Here is a 21,209-nt window from a genome sequence, read left to right as displayed (position 1 = left end):
CTGATTCTTTCAGATTGTAAGTCACATCATTCTTCTGCTCAAAACTCTGCAATGGCTACCATTTCACTCAGAGTGAAAGCCAACCTCCTTAAAGTGGTCCAGTAAACCCTGCATCTTCAGGATGCTGTTACCCCTCCCCTTGTACTGGATAATCTTCAGTTATCCTGTGGAATCACCTCTCCACCCTTCTCTCCCCTGCTCTGTGCCCCCTGGGAGGCTGGCCTCTCCAGGGATCTTCAACTCAGCTCTCTCACCCTTTGGCTTCCAGTTGTGTTCAGTCAATGGAAGATGGGAGGTGAGAGGATGGAGTATTTATTCCTCTGCCCCCTGTGCACATATGGCCTTGGCTAGGCCACAGCTGTGTTCCACTATTAATAACACAGCTCCTGTCATTAGTCCTGGCCTGCATCCAGCTCTTGCTAGATTCCAACAGCCATTCTCTTGTCCCGTCAGGCTTCCCTTCAGGATGTTAATGGCTTTTTAGTCTTCCTAACCCTGGGGTGCCTCACCATCCTTGCTGGTTTTCTTTAACCCTGCCCACACTGTTGTAAATAGCTTCTTCTTTAAACTCTCTTTAATTACTCCTTTGGGGGTACCCTCTGCTTCCTGCCCCGTTTTCACTCTGCTCAGGTTACACCCTCCCTTGCTCTTCCTCCAGCATGCCCGCACGCCCCTGCCTCAGGGCCTTGGCGCTGGCACTTCCCTTTTCCTGGCAGGCTCTTCTCCTGGATGCCCATGATACCCTCTGCCCCCCAGGTCACGCAGCTGTCACCTTCTCAGTGACAACTCTCTCTCCGCCCTTTTGAAAACTGCAGCCTCTCTACTCTGGCAGTTCCATTCCTTTTTTTCTGTATCATTTCCCATCTTTTTAACACACTGCATAAGTTACTTATTTACTGTTTCTTGTCTTTCTCCCCTCACTAGAATGTAAGCTACACAAGGGAGAGTCTTTTGTCTGTTTTGTTCGCTGCTGTACCATCACAACTTAGATCAATGTCTAGGTATAGCAGATGTTCTATAATTATTTGTTCACTGAATAATGTGATTGAATAAGTGACCTGTTGTTCTTCTCTCTCATGTGGTCTACATTTGTTTCCTTGGGCTGCCCTCACAAAGTATCACAAACTGAGTGGTTAAAACAACAGAAACTTACTGTCTCATAATTCTGGAGGCTAGAAGCCCCAAATCAAGGTATTTGCATGGCTATGCACCCTCTGAAACCTGCAGAGGAAGGATCCTTGCCTCTTCCTAGCTTCTGGTGGTTGCTGGCAATCCTTGGCATCCCTTGGCTTGCAGCTGCAGAATTCTAATTTCTCCATTCATTGTCACCTTCTGTGTCTCTATCTCTTCACAGGGTGGGTTTATTTTTTGTTTGTTTTTTTAAATAAGGAAACCAGTCATATTGAATTAGGGGCCTACCCTACTCCAGTATGAACTCATCTGAACCTAAATAACTACATCTACGACAATCTGTATTTCCAAGTAAAATCACATTCTGATGTACTGGGGGTTAAGTCTTCAATACATCACTTTTGGGGGCCACAATTCTTCCCATAACATGGTCTTTCAGTTCTTCCACTGAATTGTCGTACCCAAGTGCATGTATTATTGTCCCAACTAGATTGTAAATTTTACAAGAAAAAAATTCAATTTTTCATCTGAAGTGGCAAACTGGCTGGTCTTGGGCTGAATTTGGCCTGCAGGCATGTTTATCTGCCCTGAAGTATTGGCTCACACAGTGATTTGCAAGATGTTCTGAATCAGTTTGTGAATATTTAAAAATTTGGAAACTTTACCTGAAAATCTGGGTGTCTGGTTTCCATAACAAATCAGAATGCCTGGTCACACACCAGAGGAACATTGTACCATGTTTTCACATACACACACACACACACACACACACATATATATATATCTCCTATTGGATTTGTTTCCCTTAGAGAACTTTGACTAATATGCTCTTCATTCAAAAATATCCATTGCTATTACCCTGGTTCAAGCCATCATCATCTCTCTCCCGGTTGTTACAATTGCTGCATACTTGGAATTCCAGCTGCAGCCTATTTTCCAAGGAGCAGCCAGAGAGACCCTTTAAAAATCATAAGTCAGTCACATGACTCCTCTATTTAGTGTCCTCCATCGGCTCCCATCTCACACAATGTACAAGCTGAAGCCTTCAGATGGCCTTCAAAGCCCTACACAACCTGGCTTCTTGCTGCCTTCACTGACCTCATCTCTATATCCGGTCCTGCCTCACTAGACTCCGACCACACACACTTTTCCTTTAGCTTTCTAAGCAAGTTCCAGCCTTAGTGCCTTTGTACCTGCTGCTCTCTTGTCTGGAAAGCTCTTTGTTCTTGCTAATTCATCTGAGCTATCCATAAGCAGAAGAGCACTGATTTCCTGCATCTCAAGAGAAGCAATAATGACTTTTTCCAAAATGAACCATTTATTTCAGATTTGCCAAAATGTGTGTGTCTCAACCAACTGCCTCAGGGTGTCATCTCTGACAGATGGCCTGGGGTTCCTTCCATTGGTTGGTCTTGATCATTTACAATTTCTGACCTCTGTTGCTGCACCTGTATAGAAATGGTGTGCAGCCAAGTCAAGGAGAAATGTTAAGTCTGAGCATTCATCACCATGTGCAAATTAGACCATGGTTTCCCTTCACTGATTCCCATGTACCTCCCAAAGTTCTTAGTGGCTGCTTTCTAAAGGAACCCTTGCCCTTTTACCCTAGGCCCAAGAAAACATCCTAGTTCATACTTAAAACACTGTGCTTTGGTGAGGGGAAAAGACATGAGACACATTATGGGAAGCGGAAACTTTAAACAGATGTGTGCAAGGAAAACATCCTCCATGGCAGTTCTGTGATCAGAGAGACCCTGTGTCCCTGCATTCCTGGCCCCATCCCAGCCCTCCTCTCCCGGGCCCTCCGTAAGTGCTCAGCTAGCTCCAGAGGGCTCAGCATCAGATCACCAAATCCTTCCTCATTGTAGTCATGGAAAGAGCCTGAATATTAGAAAAGAGAAGCTCTTGGGCTGTGGAATCAACTAGACCTGGTTCAAGCCCTGAATCTGACAATCATAAATGGTGGGGCCTTGGGCAATTATACTTGCATTAGCTTTCTCACTTACAAAATAGAGATGATAATGCTAATATTATGGGGCTGTTATGGGATTTAAATGAAATAGTGTATGATAAGTGCCTGACCTATAGTGAACATTCAGTCACTAGGAGTCAAGACAAGTAAGCACTGAAATTGAAGCCAGACTTCAGAGACATGGCCCTGTCACCTGGGGCTGAGCTGGGATGTGCAGTGGACACCCCTGATCACTCCAGTGAGACTGACCCCTAGGCTATCCTTCACACTGTCATCCCAGTGCTCCTGCCGGAATATAACCTTGACCAGGCCATCTCCCTCCTTAAAGTGCTGAGGAGACTAACCGCAAGTTCAGCCTCCAAGCAGCCTGCAAGTCAGGACCCTTGCTTTCCCTAGGCCACACCTCCTCACTCTTTGGACCACTCACCACCAACCTTTGCTTTGGGCATTAAGGAAACAGTAAGTAATTAATGATCCTTGAGCTAGGTTGTTGGATCAGTCACGCCTCTAACATTGTTGGCATTCAGCTATATTTTCTCCGTCTCCTTCAGATGTCATGGGAGGTTTTCTGAAATTCAGCCATAGCATATCAACTGCATCCCCCTGCTCTGCTCCTTATCCAAAATGGAAAAGAGTTTGGTCTGGTGTGACCGTTTTTTGTGCATACTTGTGGCCTTAACATACTTGGTCCTCCATCCTCTTATCTGTAAGATGCTGGGCTACATCAGGAGATTTCCTGGATTCCTTCAGACCAAGACTTTGGGAGCCAGGGCTGGGCGTTGGCTTACTGATGCTGCTGGGGGTGAGGTAAGATGCTGTGCCCACAGGTCCAGCTTCACCCAGATAGCCAAGGGAGGTGTCTGCACAGAGAGGATGGGTGGGGAGCCCATTCCCAGTAGCAGGCAAGTTACTGTGGGCCAAGCCAGTCAGGGAGGGAGCAAGAACAGCAGCAGCCTTGATTCCTCCTCCCCCTGCAGCCCCCCCCATCCCATCCACCCCCATAAGAACCAAACTGTGTATCTCAATCCTAGAATGTGTGGAATGTGCCACAGCCTGATAGGCATGAAGCAATCTGCAGAGAGGCAGGGAGGAGCTCTACTCCCCAGTCAGAGGCCTGACAGTGCAAGGACTACGGGTCCTGAGGGCTGGGCTGCCCCTCCCATCCTCCCTGGGCCTGCTGCCTCAGCCAGGATATCAAAGACTGCATTGTGCATTGAGCGGGACTTGGTCCCTCGTGTGCCAGGGAGGAGGCGGGAGGAGGGACACCGCTGGGAGGCTGTCCCCTCCCAGTGCTCCTCTGGCTGGTGTTCCCAGGGGCCTTGGCCCGGGGAGGATGGTGCACACATGGGTGGCTGCTTCTGCATCCCTTGGGAGCCGAGTCTGTCCTGGGGTCCAGGTGAGTTTCCTGGGGTGCCCCGGCCTGTGGCTTGGCTGAGGTGGTGGGTCCAGTGAAGGCTTACGGATCTGCTGGGTTGGGGGAGCTACTCTTCTAAAGATGGGGAGATGGTTGTACTTTCTGGCTTCTTCTTCTCCCTTCCTCACTTAGTATTTGTCATTCTGGCTTTGTGAAAAGGGAGTGAAGCCTGGGAAGCATCTACGTTTCCTGAAGAAAGAGGCTTTGAGCTTGCTCTAGGAGGAGGAGAGAGTGCTGCTTTTGGCTGCCATTCCCAGGGTGTGACTAAGCCCTTCCTTCCTTTCTTCCCAAGATTCCCTAGTTCAGGAAGAAAGCTCAGGCAGTTAGTTCCTCTGGGGCCCAGGAGTGGTCATAAACTTGGCCTAAGCCATTCAACCCTATTTTTGTCCGGGTTAATGTTACTGGAGAAAAACAGGCAGTTTCCTGCCTCCTACCTGTTATAGTGTGATTTTTTCTTTCTCTCTCTCTTTTCTTTTTGTACATCAAATTGAGGTCACAGAGTTGTTGCTCTAAGAATTCTCAAGTCATCTGAGACTTGACACAGGGTGACCAGCCTTGCCAGTTTCACTGGGACCCAGGGCTTTCCCAGGATGCATTCAGTGCTAAAACCGGGACAGTCCCAGGCAAACTGGGGTTGTTGGTCACCTTAATGCAAGCTCCTCGCTTCTTTTCACAGCAAGACCAAGGTGAGGCCCTGTGGTCTCGTGTATGGCATTTATTAGGATGAGTGGTGGCTTTGGAGGAGGACTTGCTTGGGAGACAGAAGAGCATTACACCAAGAAATCATTTCTAACCCTTGTTAGGATTCCGTATCTTCCTGGAGCACTGCCATGTTTCCTTGGCGGGGGAGCCCAGGAGAACCTCTAGCTAAGGCCTTCTACTCCCTGAGAGATGACTTCCCCCTGTAGTCTTGTGACCTGGGCTCAACAACATGGAAGGCACTAGAGGTTCCTAAAGCGAATCTGAAGCAGCCACGTTCTGCTTCCTCTGCTTGAAGTCTCAGCCTAGGCACCTTGGTACCTCCAGCAGGGAAAGGCTCCCAGACTAAGCAACCCTAGACTTTATAAGCAAGCAAATGCCCTTGGCACAAAGGCATGACCTTCAGCTAGGAAACAAATCTGGAAGAAAGATTCTCCAGATTTCTAAGATGTATATACTTTTCAGACCCTCCCCCTAAATCCTGTTGTCATTGCACCCCATGGGAGCAGATGTTGCATGGGAGCTGTGGGAACATGAAGAACCACTGGTCTGTAAGGCAGGGACCTGGGTTCTAGATCTGACTCAGTCTACTTCCTCTTAGGCAGGCATCCTCACAGTTAATCACCTGACCTTTGAGGCCAGAGTGTCTGGATTTGATCTTAGTCCTTTGATTTGTCAGGGGATTTCCCTAGGGAGGATGATATGGTGTTATAGGTCTGAGGCCAGTTGTTGTAAACATCCCCTTCTAGGTTCCCCCTATTTATCCTAGAGAAATGGAACAAAGTATGAGACACATGCTGGAGTGACCTAATAGTGTGTGACTTTGGGCAAGTCTCATATTCTTCGAACCTCAGTTTTCCTGTCTGTAAAATGAATCTAATGATAGTATCTATCACATGGAGCTTTCGTGAAGATTAAATCAGATAATTCATCTCATGGATTTAGCACAGTGTCTGGCTTCTGACCCTCAGTAATTGTGGGCTGTTTTATTGTTAGCTAATAGGGACCACTCCCACGTTCCTTCTTCCTATTCCTTACTCTACTGGAGTAGGAGTCTGTGCTCCTGCTTCTTTGGCTGCTTCAGTCATTGTGTCTGTTTCAGTGGGAGTAAACAGTGAGGACCAACAGTCCTCAGGGGTTAGGGAGGCAGAAAAGAAGAAGGCTTGACAGTACTAAGCCCCGGACAGCTGCCCAGCTGGTTTGCCTTGGTGTGACACAATGACAAACATTGTCCCCGACACCCCCCAGGTGTGCTGCATTCTCACACATGGACTCTGCCTGCGGCATCTGTTTCCGTGATGTTTCTTACTTACTCACATAAATCTCCTGATTCCATGTGGGCAGGGGATGGGTTTCTAGTAACTGCCATTATTTCTGGCTTCTGGACTCCTGGAAATTCTTGCCACTGTTAAACTACAGTTGCTCACTTAGGATCACAGAGCAAGTCATGTCAAGATTTGTTGGTCTAAAAGCTTCTAGCACTGCCCCCTTATCTTTCAACACTATCTTGAAGACATCTGGCAGACTTACACCCTTAAACAGAGGATGTGGGAGAGATACATTTGCCTACATTGATCGCTGTTGTTTGTAACTTTCCTTTCAACCTTTTTGGTAAATATGAATCATCAGTAAAATTATAGGAGATGGGGGGGTGAATGCTGACAATAATAAACGATGCTTCACATTTGAGCTTTAAAAAACTTGTGAGGTGCTTTGAACATACTGATAATAGAGACTATGAGAATATGCAAATTTCTACTTTTTGTCTTATTAGCTTCAGAACTTTTTTCTTTTATTTTTTGAAAAAATAAAAGATTACAGATACAATTAGGGTCCCCTGGTAGTTCTTCCCAATCTCACTACCTACTCTCCCTCCCCCAAATTAATCACATTCATGAATTCAGTGGTTTTGTGCTTTTATTACATATTTGTGTACTCGTATCATTGCAAAGAATTTATTTTGAAGATTTTTAAACTTAAAATGATATCATTATGCAAACTGCTTTTATTCTTTTGCTCAACATTATGATCTAAGATATATTCATGTAGATAAATGTAGCTGTAATTCTAAGTTGGTATTTGTTCCAACAGGACAATGTGGGTTTACATCATAAAAATTGCTGGTTGTATGCTTGTCAGGTCAAAGAAAAAAAATGTGGGTGGAGAAGAAAAGAATGCAGGGAAATGTTTACTGTTTAGTTATCTTCTTAAAGTTGGGAGTGGTGGTGGATGGGTGGGATCAAGGAGAGACTGAGAGAGGAGAAATAGGAGTGAATTCTCATTTCCAGCAAGTTTCTGTGAGTGAAATATTTCCCAAGTTGGAAACCATAGATCTCAGCATTCTGAGGTTGGGTTTATGTAGTGGAACTGGCAAGGTCTGCACCCAATGATCTGGATGGCCTCTGACTCTATTGCTGACTTGCTGTGTGACCCCAGTAAAATCATTACTCCTCTCTGGGGCCTTAGTTTCTCAACAGTAAAATTAAGAGTGGAACTCAATGGTCTTTTATTCCCTTCAAATATTCGTTTTCTGTAATTATTGCCTCTCCTAATCTTTATCTCTCATATTTAAAATGTCAAGATGCTTTCCCTTTTCTAACTTTAAAATATAGTGTCATTCACTTTATTCCCTGACTTCTCATTTGCCAAGATCACAGTCCATATTCTCACACTCACACCCGTGGACTGCCATACAATTTTTCAGCTATCCTCCTTGCTTCTCCTCCTTGCCTCTCTCTGTCCTTCCTGTGCTATCTCAGGTAGAATTTCCACTTTTGTTTTGCCACACCTATGCACAGGAATGTTTCATAGCTCCATATTGCTTGCTATATCCAATCTAAATTCCTCTGCCTTCCTTAAAATGCTCTCCCTATCCTGACTCTACCACATTTATCAACTTTAGCCCCATGACCACTCACCTCTCCAGTATGTCCTCTGTCAGCTCATGTGCATGCAAAGTTCATTCACCCCTATCCTGCTGAGCTCTTTACCAGTAATCCTGCTTTTCTACCACCTATATGAATCGACCAACAAAATAAAGAGGAAGCCATAGACTGGGGGATAATATTTGTAAACCACATATCTGACACTTGTATCCAGAATATTTTTTTAAAATCTTATAACTCAGTAATGAGAAGGTAAACAACCCAATTAAAATGTACAGACACTTTCATTCAGAAAATACAGGGATGGAAAATAAGCATGTGAAAAAATATTCAACATCATTAGTTATTAGGGAAGTATAAATTGAAACAATGAGATAAAACTGCAAACCTACTAGAATGGCTACACTTAAGAAGACTGATACTATCAAGTGCTGATGTGAATGTGGAGCAACAGGAACTTTCACACATTGCTGATGAAAATGCAAAATGGTACAGCCATTTTGGAAAGCAGTTTGGCAGGTTTTCTTTTTTTCTGTGCCAAAGTCAATTTTATTTTATTTTTTTGATATCTTTATTCGAGCATAATTACTTTACAATGTTGTCTTAGTTTCTGTTGTATAACAAAGTGAATCAGCTATATGTATACATATATCCCCATATCCCCTCCCTCTTGCATCTCCCTCCCACCCTCCCTATCCCACCCCTTTAGGTGGTCACAAAGCAATGAGCTGATCTCACCGTGCTATGCAGCTTCTTCCCACTAGCTATTTTCCACTTGGTAGTGTGTATATGTCAGTGCTACTCTCTCATTTTGTCCCAGCTTACTCTTCTCCCTCCCTGTGTCCTCAAGTCCATTCTCTACATCTGTGTCTTTATTCCTGTCCTGCCCCTAGGCTCATCAGAACCTTTTTTTTTTTTTTAGATTCCATATATATGTGTTAGCATATGGTATTTGTTTTTCTCTTTCTGAGTTACTTCACTCTATATGCCAGACTCTAGCTTCATCCACCTCACTACAAATAACTCAATTTTGTTTCTTTTTATGGCTGAGTAATATTCCATTGTATATATGTGCCACATCTTCTTTATCCATTCGTCTGTCGATGGACACTTAGGTTGGTTTCATGTCCTGGCTATTGTAAATAGTGCTGCAATGAACATTGTGGTACATGTCTCTTTTTGAATTATGGTTTTCTCAGGGTATATGCCCAGTAGTGGGGTTGCTGGGTCATATGGTAGTTCAATTTTTAGTTTTTTAAGGAACCTCTTTACTGTTCTCCATAGTGGCTCTATCAATTTACATTCCCACCGACAGTGCAAGAGGGTTCCCTTTTCTCCACACCCTCTCCAGCATTCATTGTTTGTAGATTTTTTGATGATGGCCATTCTGACTGGTGTGAGGTGATATCTCATTGTGGTTTTGATTTGCATTTCTCTAATGATTAGTGATGTTGAGCAACCTTTCATGTGTTTGTTGGCAATCTGTATGTCTTCTTTGGAGAAAGGTCTATTTAGGTCTAGTTTGGCAGTTTTTAAATAAACCTCTGTGTTTTTTGAATTGAGTGTTAGTAACTTTCTCTAACCAATAATAATAATAAAAATAAAACTAGCTTCCAGAAAGTAATTTACTGATTCATAAATAAAAAGTTCAGGGGTTGTTTGTTCCGGTATGTCTGGGTCAAAATATTCAAATGGTATTATCTGGAAGTTATCTTTCCTAAGCTCTGTTTGTACTGGGTTGGCCTCAACCTCAGGCAAACTTTCTCCCTGTAGTGGGCCCCATAGCTCCAGACTGTCATATTCACAGCTTCAAGTGCAGTGGAAAGGAATCTTTTCCTGAAGAGGTCTAAGGAGAGGCCTAGGACCAGTTCTCACTGGCTTAACTTTGGTGACCTGGCCGTGGTACAGCATAACCTGACTGGCTTACGCTTGAGTCACGTGTCCACTTTTGGAGCTAGGGATGGAGTCAGCCCCATCTGAATGACATAGACTAGGTTTACATGGGTCATATCGCTAATGAGGAAGCCAGGGATTGAGTCCAGAACTACCTGATTGCAGATTTTTTTCCTAGCCACTTCTCTACCTGCCTCCATTTTTAGAAAACAAAGCATGTCCATTACAGAATATTTGGAAAGCAGACAAAAGTATAGAAAAAATGGTTAAAAGTGACCCAGCGATATCTATCATGGGCCTTTTGGTTTATTTCCTTTGTCATTTTAAAAAAATCATATATTTTTCCTAAAGTACTTTATTCTATATGATAGTTTTTTTTCCAGTTTTATTGAGATGTAACTGACATTCAGCACTGTATAAATTTAAGGTGTACAGCATGATGATTTGAACTACATACATCAAGAAGTGATTACCACAGTAACTTTAGTGGACATCCATCATTTCCTACAAATATAAAATTAAAGAAAAGGAAAAAAAATTTTTCCTTGTGATTTGGGCCCTCTCTCTTTTTTTCTTGATGAATCTGGCTGAAGGTTTATCAATTTTGTTTATTTTTTAAAGAACAAGCTCTTAGCTTATTGTTCTTTCAGTTTCTATTTCATTCATTTCTGCTTTGATCTTTATGATTTCTTTCCTTCTACTAATTTTGGGTTGTGTTTGCTCTTCTTTTTCTAGTTCCTTTAGGTATAAGGCTAGGTTGTTTGTGATTTTTCTTGTTTCTCAAGGTAGGCTTGTATTGCTATAAACTTGCCTCCTAGAACTGCTTTAGCTGTGTCCCATAGATTTTGGATCATTGTGTTTTAGTTTTCATTTGTCTCCAGATATTTTTTGATTTCTTCAGTGATCACTGGTTGTTTAGTAGCATATTGTTTAGCCTCCATGTGTTTGTGCTCTTTGCAGTTTTTTCTTTCAGTTTTTTCTTTCTTGTAGTTGATTTCTAGTCTTACAGTGCTGTGGTCAGAGAAGATGCTTGATAGAATTTCAATTTTCATAAATTTCCTGAGATTTGTTTTGTGGCCTAGCATGTGACCTATCCTAGAGAATGTTCCATGTGTACTTGAAAAGAATGTGTATTCTGCTGATTTTGGATGGACTGTTCTATATAAACCTATTAAGTTCATCTGGTCTAATGTGTCATTTAAGCCCAGTATTCTGTACTGATTTTGTCTAGATGATTTGTCTATTATTGATAAAAGTGGGGTGTCAAAGTCCCCTAGTAATATTGGGTTACTGTCAATTTCTCCCTTTATGTCTGTTAATACTTGCTTTATGTATTTAGGTTGTCCACTGTCAGATGCATATATATTTAAAATTTTTATATCTCCTGTTGGATTGATCCCTTGATAATTATGTAGTGCCTTTCTTTGTCTCTTGTTACTGTCTTTGTTTTTTAAAGTCTATTTTGTCTGATATCAGTTTTGCTACTGCGGCTTCTTTTTCATTTCCATTTGTATGGAATATCTTTTTCCATTCCCTCATTTTCAGTTTCTATGTGTTTTTAGATCTGAAGTGAATCTCCTGTAGGCAGCATATATGTATGGGTCTTGTTTTTGTATCCATTCAGCCACTCTATGTCTTTTGATTGGAGCATTCGGTCTATTTACATTTAAAGTAATTATTGATAGGTAAACTTATTGTCATTTTGTTAATTGTTTTTGGAGTTCTTTTTTGTTTCTTTCTTCTTCTTTTGTTCCTTTCTCTTGTGATTTGATGACTATCCTTAGTGCTATGTTTGTGTTTGTATCTCTTTTTTGTGTGTGTATCTACTGTAGATTTTTGGTTTATGGTTACCGTGAGGCATTTATACACACACACACACACACACACATATAACTTTTGTACTGTGTATTCTTTACTTATTGTGGCTACAGATGATTTTACTACTTTTTTCTTTTAACCTTCCTACTAGCTTTATATGTAGTTGAGTTACTACTTTTACTGCATGTTTGCCTTTACTAATGAGCTTTTTTCTTTCGTAATTTTCATGTTTCTAGCTGTGGCCTTTTCTTGTTTGCTCGGAGAAGTCCCTTTAAAATTTCTTGTAAAGCTTGGTGGTGCTGAACCCTTTTAGCTTTTGTCTGTAAAGCTTTTGATCTCTCCATCAAATCTGAATGAAAGCCTTTCCAGGTTGAGTATTCTTGGTTGCAGGTTTTTCCTTTTCATCACTTTAAATGTATTGTGCCAGTCCCTTCTGACCTGCAGAGTTTCTGCTGAAAAGTCAGTTGATAGTCTTATGGGACTTTCCTTATAAGTAATTTGTTGTTTTTCTCTTGCCCTTTTAATATATTCTCCCTTTATCTGTGATTTCCAACATTTTAATTACAATGTGTCTTCGTGTGGTTCTCCTTGGGTTGATTCTGTTTGGGACTCTCTGTGATTCCTGGACCTAGATGTGTGTTTGCTTTCCCAGGTTAAAAAGGTTTCAGCTATTATGTTCCCTGCTCCCTTCTCTCTCTCCCTTCTCCTTCTGGGACCCCTTTAACGTGAATGTTAGTATGCTTGATGTTGTCCTAGAGGTGTCTTAAACTGTCTTCATTAATTTTCATTCCTTTTTCTTTTTGTTTTCAGCTTGAGTGATTTCCACTACTCTGCCTTCCAGCTCACTGATCTCTTCCTCTGTGTCATATAATCCACTGTTGATTCCTTCTAGTGTATTTTTTATATCAGTTATTGTATTCTTCATCTCTGTTTGGTTCTTTATATTTTCTAACTCTTTGTTAAAAACTTCTAACTTCTCACTCTGTTCATCCAATTTTCTCCTGAGTACTTGAACATCTTTATGATCCTTACCTTGAACACTTTATTAGTAGATTGCTTATCTCCACTTCACTTAGTTCTTCTGGAGTTTTATCTTGTTCCTTCATTTGGAATATATTCTTCTGTTGCCTCATTTTGCCTAATTTGTTTTTTTTTTTAATTCTATGCAGGGCTTCCCTGGTGGCGCAGTGGTTGAGAGTCCACCTGCCAATGCAGGGGACACGGGTTCGTGCCCCGGTCCGGAAAGATCCCACATGCCGCGGAGTGGCTGGGCTTGTGAGCCATGGCCACTGAGCCTGCGCGTCCGGAGCCTGTGCTCCGCAAGGCGAGAGGCCACAACAGTGAAAGGCCCACATACCGCAAAAAAAAAAAAAAATTCTGTGCATTTGATAGGTTAACTACATTTCCCAACCTTGGAGTAGTGGCCTTTTGTAGGAGATGTCCTGTGTGTCCCAGCAGTGCACTCCTCTCTGGTCACCAGAGCTATATGATCTAGGGGTGCCCCCTATGTGGGTTGCATGGGTCCTTCTGTTGTGGCAGGCTGACTACTGGGGTAGTCTGGTAGGTATGGCTGGCCCCTAGTCTGGTTGGTTGCCAGGTCACTGGTAGGCATGGCTGGGTAATCTGAGGCAGCTGGCTGTGGAGCCCCAGCACCGCTGGGGCTAGTGCTGGTGGGTGGAGCTGGGTTCTGGGTGGGTGATTGCAGGGTCAGGGGTCCTGGATCTATTGTTAGCCTGCTGTTGAGCAGGGTTGGTTCCTTACATTGCTGACTGCAGGATCTGGGGTGTCCCTAAGCTAGTGTTGGTCTACTGGTGAGAAGTGCTCGGTCCTCTGATGGCTGGCTGAGGGGCCCAAGGTGTTTCAGAGCTGGTGTCAGCCTGCTAGATGGTAGGGCCATGGCCTGGAGGGTCCCAGTGCTGGTGTTGACCTTCTGGTGGATGAGGCCAGATCCCAGGGCAGCTGTCTGTGGGGCCCAAGTTGTCCCAGAGCTGGTGCTGGCCTGCTGATGGGCAAGGCTGGGTCCCATGGGGTCCCGGGCCTGGTGCTGACCTGCTAGTGGGTGGGCTGGGTCCTGACATGGCAGGCTGCAGGGCTATAGTGGTGCTGTGATTGATGTCTGCCAGGTGGTGGGTATGGTCAGTGCCCAGGGGATCCCAGGGCTGGTATTTGCCCATGGGTTGGTAAGGCTGGGTCCTGGGGCTAGTGTTGGACCACTGGTGGGCAGAGCTGGGTCCTAGGGTCTCTGGCTGCAGGGCCTGGGGATCCTGGAGCTGGAGTCAGCCCTGTGGTAGACAGGGCCAGGTCCTGGGGTGGCTATGAGCTCAGGGGGTCTTAAGGCAGCCAGCCTGCCAGTGGGTGGGGCTGTGTCCTTGCCTGGCCTGTTGCATGGCCTGAGACATCACAGTACTGGTACTGACAGGCTGCTGGTGGGGCCAGGTCCAGCACTAATAAGCTAGAGGGAAATTCCAAAATGGTGCTTGCCAGTACCAGGGTCCTCATGATAGAACAAGATTCCAAAAATGTCTGTCCCCATTGTCCATGTCCCCATGGTGAGTTCCAGTTGCCTCCTACCTCTCTGGGAGGCTCTCCAAGATAATCAGGTAGATCTGACTCAGGCTCCTTTCAAGCGGTAGCCTCTTTCCTGGGTCCCAGAGAATGTGAGATTTTGTGTGTGCCCTTTAAGAGTGGAGCCTCTATTTCCTTCAGCCCTCTGGGACTCCTGAAAATAAGCCCCACTGGCCTTCAAAGCCAAATGTTCTGGGCGTTTGCTTTCTGGTGCAGGACCCCTGGGCTGGGGAGTCCAGTGTGAGCTTGGACCCCTTACTCCTTGGGGAGAACCTCTGCAATTGTAATTCTCCTCCTGTTTGTGGGTTGCCCACCTTGGGGTATGGAACTTGACGAGACCATGCCTTTGTTCCTCCTACCTGTCTTACTGTGTCTTGCTTCTTCTTTATATCTTTAGTTGTAGAAGATTTTTTTGCTAGTCTTCTGGTCTTTCTCATCAGTAGCTGCTCTGTAAATAGTTGTAATTTTGGTGTGCCCGTGAGAAGAGGTGAGCTCAGGGTCTTCCTACTCCACCATCTTGGCCACTCCCTGATATGATAGTTTCTTGTTGTGGTCTCTGGTTCTTTTTCAAGGTCCAGCTCAAGTCTTCAAATCTTTCATGCTGAAATATAATTCCATGTTTAAAAGAGCTCTGTAACCTGTAAATCCCTGTGCAACTATTAACTGTTCTTCACATTATAGAGCTCCCTCTGATTTTCCAGATTCTTTACTGTTTCTCAACAAGCTGTCTTCTGGGTCATGGGTCCCAAAACAGTTGGTGAATTAGCTCTTTCTACTCCAGAGACTCTCACACTATAGAGAACATCAGAAATCCTCAAAGTGCTAGGTAAAAATACATGTCTCCAGACTCTACCCCTATTTTCAGGGGAGTAAGTGAGAAGGCTCCAGGAATATTTTAAAATTCATCTTTTTATTGAAATTTATCATTCATACAGAATTGTACATGAAATTATATGTACACAGATTGTGAATTTTCACAAGGTGAATATATCCAACTATGCTGCTTCCTGTGGCTGTAATTCATTACTTCTCATTGGTATATTGTATTTAATTGTATATGTCATCGTTTACTCATCCATTCTAGTGTAGATGGACATTTGAGTCATTGCCAGGTTTGGGCTGTTATGAATTACTACTGCTCTGAGTATTTTAGTAGATATATTCTTGTGACGACATGTATGTATTATTTGGGATAACAGTGGAGTGGAACTGCTGAATCTTATGCATATGTACCTATGCATATGTTCAGCTTGAAGTGATACTGTCAAACAGTTTTCCAAAGTGAAAATTTTCAAAATTTATTCTCACACTTGCAGTATATGAGAGTTCTGTTTGCTGTGTATCCTTACAAACACTTGGCTTTACCTGTTTTTTTCATTTTTGCCAATCTGTGTAGAGGTGTTCCACTGTGGTTTTAATTTTCATTTCCCTGATGAACTTGAGAAAATTTTCATAAATCTATTGGCTGTTTGGATATTATCTTTGGTGAAATGCCTATTCAAGGCTTTTGCCCATTTTTCTAGTGGGTTACCCATCTATTTCTTAAATATTTTTAGCATTCTTTATATATTCTGGATTTAAATTCTTTGATGAATACACATATTGTCTACAGTTTCTTCTATTCTGTCACTTTTATCGCTCTCTTAATTACATCTTTTGACTAACAGAAGTTTTTCCTTTTAATGTACAGTAAGTCCCCTACATACGAATGAGTTCTGCCCTGAGAGCGAGTTCGTAAGTGTAATTTGTTCGTAAGTCCAACAAAGTTAGCCTAGGTACCCAACTAACACAATCAGCTATATAGTACTGTACTGTTATAGGTTAATAATACTTTTCGCAAAAATAATACATAAAAAACAAACACAAAAAATAAAGAAACCATTTTTAATCTTACAGTACAGTACCTGGAAAAGTACAGTAGTCCAGTACAACAGCTGGCATACAGGGGCTGGCATCGAGTGAACAGGCAAGAAGAGTTACTGACTGGAGGAGAGGGAGGAGGTGGGAGATGGTAGAGCTGAAGGATCATCATCAATAGGAGACAGAAGGCAAGCTGCAATTTTACTCACACCTGACGTTGATGGTACAGCTTCTGGTTCCTTGCTGGGTTCAATTCTATCTACCCTCTTGAAAAAATGATCCAGTGATGTCTGGGCAGTAGCTCTTTCTTTCTGACCCTAGATGACACGGTACCACTGGATTGCATTCTAAACAGCTGCTGCAACCCTCATGTACTGTTCTACGTTCGGGTTCTGTGCCTCAAAAACTAACAGTGCCTCCTCAAATAAAGAAAAGCCCCTTGCCATTTCCTGCATTGTGAAACTCTTCGGTTCTTCAGTTACTTCTTCTTCCTCTTGTCTCTCTTCGTACTTTCTCTGGGCACGTTCGCATCTTTGAAAGTTCACAACTTGAAGGTTCATATGTAGGGCACTTACCGTATTCCAATCTATCCATTATTTCTTTTGTGGGTAGTACTTTTTCCATTCTGTTTAGGAAATTGCTGGCTACCCCAAGTCATGCAGATACTCTTCTAATTTTTACTCCAAATTTGTTTGGTGCAGGTATCTTTGAAAAAACAAGCAACTAAATAATTCTGATGCAGACTATCCACAAATCACATTCTGCAAAACTGCGATTTTCTGCTCTAAACCTCATGTGTCCTTTAAGAGCTGTGCGCCCTACTCTCTCCCCCAAACCAGGGTCACCATCATGAACTTCCTTCTTCAAGGTAGGCTCATGCCACAGGCCCTCATGGTCCTCAGGCTATTGTCTCTTCTCATGGAGCCTTACAACAGGGACAGACTCACAAAGTTTGCCAGGGCTGGGTATAAATACGTGAGCTGTCAGTTTGGGGACCGTGATAGCCTGAGGACAAATGCCCCATAGTGGTGGCAGTGACTGCTCAGTCCCAGCTGACTGTTGCCAGATAATCATGAGGGTCCCAGACCATAGTTCTTCCAGTTTTCAAAGCAAAGCCAAACATCTGGGTTATGTAAAACATCCTGATTTCTAAATGATGTAGAGCAATTTAAACCTTAAAAATTCACTGTGTGGTAGCAGAAACTAATGCACCATTGTAAAGCAATTATACTCCAATAAAGATGTTTAAAAAAAAACCCAAAAAAACCCCCCAATAGCTTGTTAAAATAATTCTTAAATTCCTTTAGCCTCTCCCAATATTTTAGTTACTTGTCCTCAGTTGCTTGTGTTTGTTCAACTTAGTATAAAATCCTTTAGGTTTTTCCCCTTCTTTAGATCTTCATTTCCTCATGTGGACTTTCACATTATATAAAACGTACGTTAAATAAAATATCTATGTTTTTCTCCTGTTTAAAAAAAAAATTCACTGTGCAGGGGGGGAAAAAGAAAAGAAAAAAGAAAAATGTGGGTTTTCTGTAGCCTGTGGCCTCTGGTATACCAGTTTTCAAACTCTGTCCTAGTGTAAGGAAGCAGGCTGCCACTCCAAGTGTGATCCTGGGACCAGCGGGATGGTCACCTGGGAGCACATTAGAAATGAAGAACCTCAGGCTTCCATCTACTGAGGCAGAATGTGCAATTTATCAATAGCCCCAGGTGATTCATACATTCATTAAAGTGTGAAAACTTTACGTAGATGTATGGTTTTTTATTTTTAATTTTTGAATTTTATTTTATTTATTTTTTTATACAGCAGGTTCTGATTAGTCATCCATTGTATACACATCAGTGTATACATGTCAATCCCAATCTCCCAATTCATCCCACCAGATGTATGGTTCTTAATACTGGCTTAAATCAGAATCATTTGGGGAACTTAAGAAAAATACCTGTATCAATGCTAGATGATGTCTAGCTCTTCTCGGCCGGGCCCAAGTCGCGACTGACGAGGGACGGACGTTCATGGCGACCAGGACCGCTCTTCTCGTTCGGCCCCGGCCCCTTGCCTCTCCTCCCTGCCTGCTGGTGGTGTGCGTAAGGCAGAGGTACGGAATCCCCGCTGGACCTTGGTCTCCTGCCCCCCGCCTCACGGCGGTCGCCGGGTGGACCAGGTCCGCTCACGCAGCCGACACTCTAGCCTCGCCTTCTCAGAGAGTCTCGCGAGGCGTCCCACAGCTCACCACGCGCCCCCGTCGATGCGTGAGCGTCCCGCCTACTCCCTGCTGTGCCTCTGGCTGGCTCCAGGTGTCCCTGAGGTGGCGTCGCTTCCTGTTCTCAGCGAGCCCCTCGGGTTCCCCCTGTAGTGGTGAGTCTGGTGAGCAGCTCTCTTGGGGAGTCCAGGTGATAAGGAAGGCATGCCGGTGTCCCTCGTAGGGTCAGGTGCCTTGTGGGGGTCGTCCTCATACGTGCAGGGGGACTGACTTGGCCGTGTGTTCCCCCTTCGCCGCCGAGGTTGCACGCGGGAGTGTGAGCTATCGTGACGGGCCGGGTGATGCAAAGGGGGGCTCAGGCAAGCCCCCTGGTTAGGCAAACGCAGGAGCCCGAGGCTTCGCAGGCGTTGCCCTCCCCTGACCATGAATGCTCATGTTGACCCCATGCTTACCCAACCACAGACCGCCCCCCCGCCCCAGCCGAGAACTGGCATCTCCCGAAGTGCGTCCGTGGGCCTGATGGGGAGACGATGGGTGGGGGACTGGGGGACGACGCACCCTGGGTGGGAAAGCCTTCTCTAGCGATCTGAGAAGGAGCGTTGGGGCACCGTACCTCCTTGCCGCCGCCCCTCCAAAGCTCACAGTAGCCTCCGCAGCGTGTGTGGGCAGAACCCCTCGCCTTCCGGTGAGTGGTGGGTCGGCCCCGCCATGAGGCCACGTGCCGCTCTTCAGGGGAGGGGGGAGAAAAAAAGAAAAATACCTATGACTGGGCAGCACTATGAACGATGTAAATCAGCATTTCTGGAGATGAGGCCTAGGCACTGATATTTTTAAAAAGCAACCTGGGGGATTTGAATAGGCAGCCAGGGTTGAGAAGTGCTAATTTAGATCAAGCCCTCACTTATGACTGGGAAATGTGAAATCTCAGAAAATGGATGGATGAAATATCTTGACCAATGTTACCTACCTAATATATCAGAGAATCTGATTTGTGCAAACTCATATCTCATGATTCCCAAGCCAGAGCCTTTTTGCTATAGTTACTTCTGGTTCCTGGAGGCAGAGCGACAAAATGATCCTGCTAGACTATGGCTCATTGCTGCCAGCTTTCTAGCTAAGCTGCCTAACTTTCGGCACTGACCCCTAACAAGATTTGCTAGATGAAGAGCTGTGAGCTAATGGGCCTGTCCTTCAGCCCATTCAAGCCAAAATCCATTTCATTCCCTGTTCATTACCCAAAAAAGTGCTAACTGTTCCTGCTATGAAGACATGGAAGATCCTCAGCTCGCATCTCAAAGTCCCACTGTATAGGCACAGAAGAAGGCAAAGACTTCTGGCAGCAATATGAGGATTTGGGTTCAGCATTAACCAGCAGGGATTGGATGGCGCGCGATTACTTCATCTCTTATCACTCTTGGGCTGCATCAACAGAAACACAGGTCCAGAATGCAAACGTGGTAGGTCTGCTTGAGTTTGATCCACCAGCATTTTACAGTTGAAGAAGCTGGATGGATTAGATGAATGACTGACAAATGGTGGTTGAGACAAGATTCCTAATCCCTATTTCCAGTATCAGGTAATGCTTATAATCTTCTGACCCCATGGTGGAGTCCTTGAGCAGTGTCATGTTCAAAAGAACAGAGTAACCAACAGTAATGTGTTAAGGACTTGAGTTCTCTTGTATTTTGAGGATACCATGAAGGAGGCCCACATCCCATATCAATACTTGTGAATTTCCCTTTTTTTTTCTTTTTTTTTTTTTTTGCGGTTCGCGGGCCTCTCACTGTTGTGGCCTCTCCCGTTGCGGAGCACAGGCTCCGGACGCGCAGGCTCAGCGGCCATGGCTCACGGGCCCAGCCGCTCTGCGGCATGTGAGATCTTCCTGGACCAGGGCACGAACCCGTGTCCCCTGCATTGGCAGGCGGACTCTCAACCACTGCGCCACCAGGGAAGCCCTGAATTTCCCTTTTATTCATTTTTACCTGCTGCCTTGTGCTTTATAGCTGTACTCTTCTTCTCTTTTCAACCCCATGCCATCAAAATAGCCTCCTTCTTAACCTTAGTCTATGCTATGGTTTTCTTTCCTCTCCATTTCACTCCAATTTTACAGCTGCAAAGACAGGAACACTTTAGAGAGCTGGGGAGGAAAGAAGTCCCATACAGGACTCTGTATAGTGGGCAGACAGAAGGGCAGTCTGGGGACAATCATACATTTCAGGGCCATTACAGCCATGCCCCAGCCACCTCCCTTATGATGCTATTCGCACTTGCTCTGCTCCAGCACTTGTGTTATCCACCTTGCTGTAGTCAGATCTATAATGACCTTGTAGCCTCAGCATATATTGAACACGTTCAGTATACTAGGCCATGGGACTCAGTCTGACCTGTAGGTGGGAATTTTTTTTTTTTAATAAAGTGGGGACACCCAGGCTGCTATAGGATTGAGATAGTATGCTTTAGTTGAATACTAAATAATTATTAGGCGATGGTGGTAACAATTAGAGTTCTTCTAGGCCACCAGCCCTGGAGAAAAAAATGATCACTTGATAAAAACTTGCAATCCTTGCTTATAGCTTTCTTATACTCTCGCAAATGATCTTTCATTTGATCTCCTCCAGGTAAAGAAACTTCTTCCAAGGATCCAGCCATATCCACTGAGATTATTTCCTTATCTGAAAACAAGGAAAAATGTTTCCTGCCACAGAATATGACTCCAGGTATCTAAACCCCAAAGACAAAACCTAGTTAAAAAATATTTTCCATGT

The 21,209-nt window shown here is 44.1% G+C and overlaps 1 protein-coding gene across 1 annotated transcript in view; it reads left to right on the top strand.

Moving 5' to 3' along the window:
- The first annotated feature begins 4,188 nt into the window (after positions 1-4,188).
- SH3TC2 (SH3 domain and tetratricopeptide repeats 2) overlaps positions 4,189-21,209 on the top strand; it is a 65,267-nt gene continuing 48,246 nt past the window's right edge. Inside the window, exons 1-2 of the mRNA XM_022590052.2 lie at positions 4,189-4,499; positions 21,063-21,161. Of these exons, the coding sequence (XP_022445760.2) occupies positions 4,448-4,499; positions 21,063-21,161 (151 nt within the window). The 5' untranslated portion in view covers positions 4,189-4,447. The remainder of the gene's footprint in view (positions 4,500-21,062; positions 21,162-21,209) is intronic.

This window comes from Delphinapterus leucas, chromosome 3 (genome assembly GCF_059928025.1).
Source record: "Delphinapterus leucas isolate spDelLeu-1000000601 "Yukka" chromosome 3, BTC_Dleu_Yukka2, whole genome shotgun sequence".
NCBI classification, from domain to species: Eukaryota; Metazoa; Chordata; class Mammalia; order Artiodactyla; family Monodontidae; genus Delphinapterus; species Delphinapterus leucas.
Note: the sequence above shows the minus strand (reverse complement) of the source record. Positions and strands in the feature narration are given on the sequence as shown.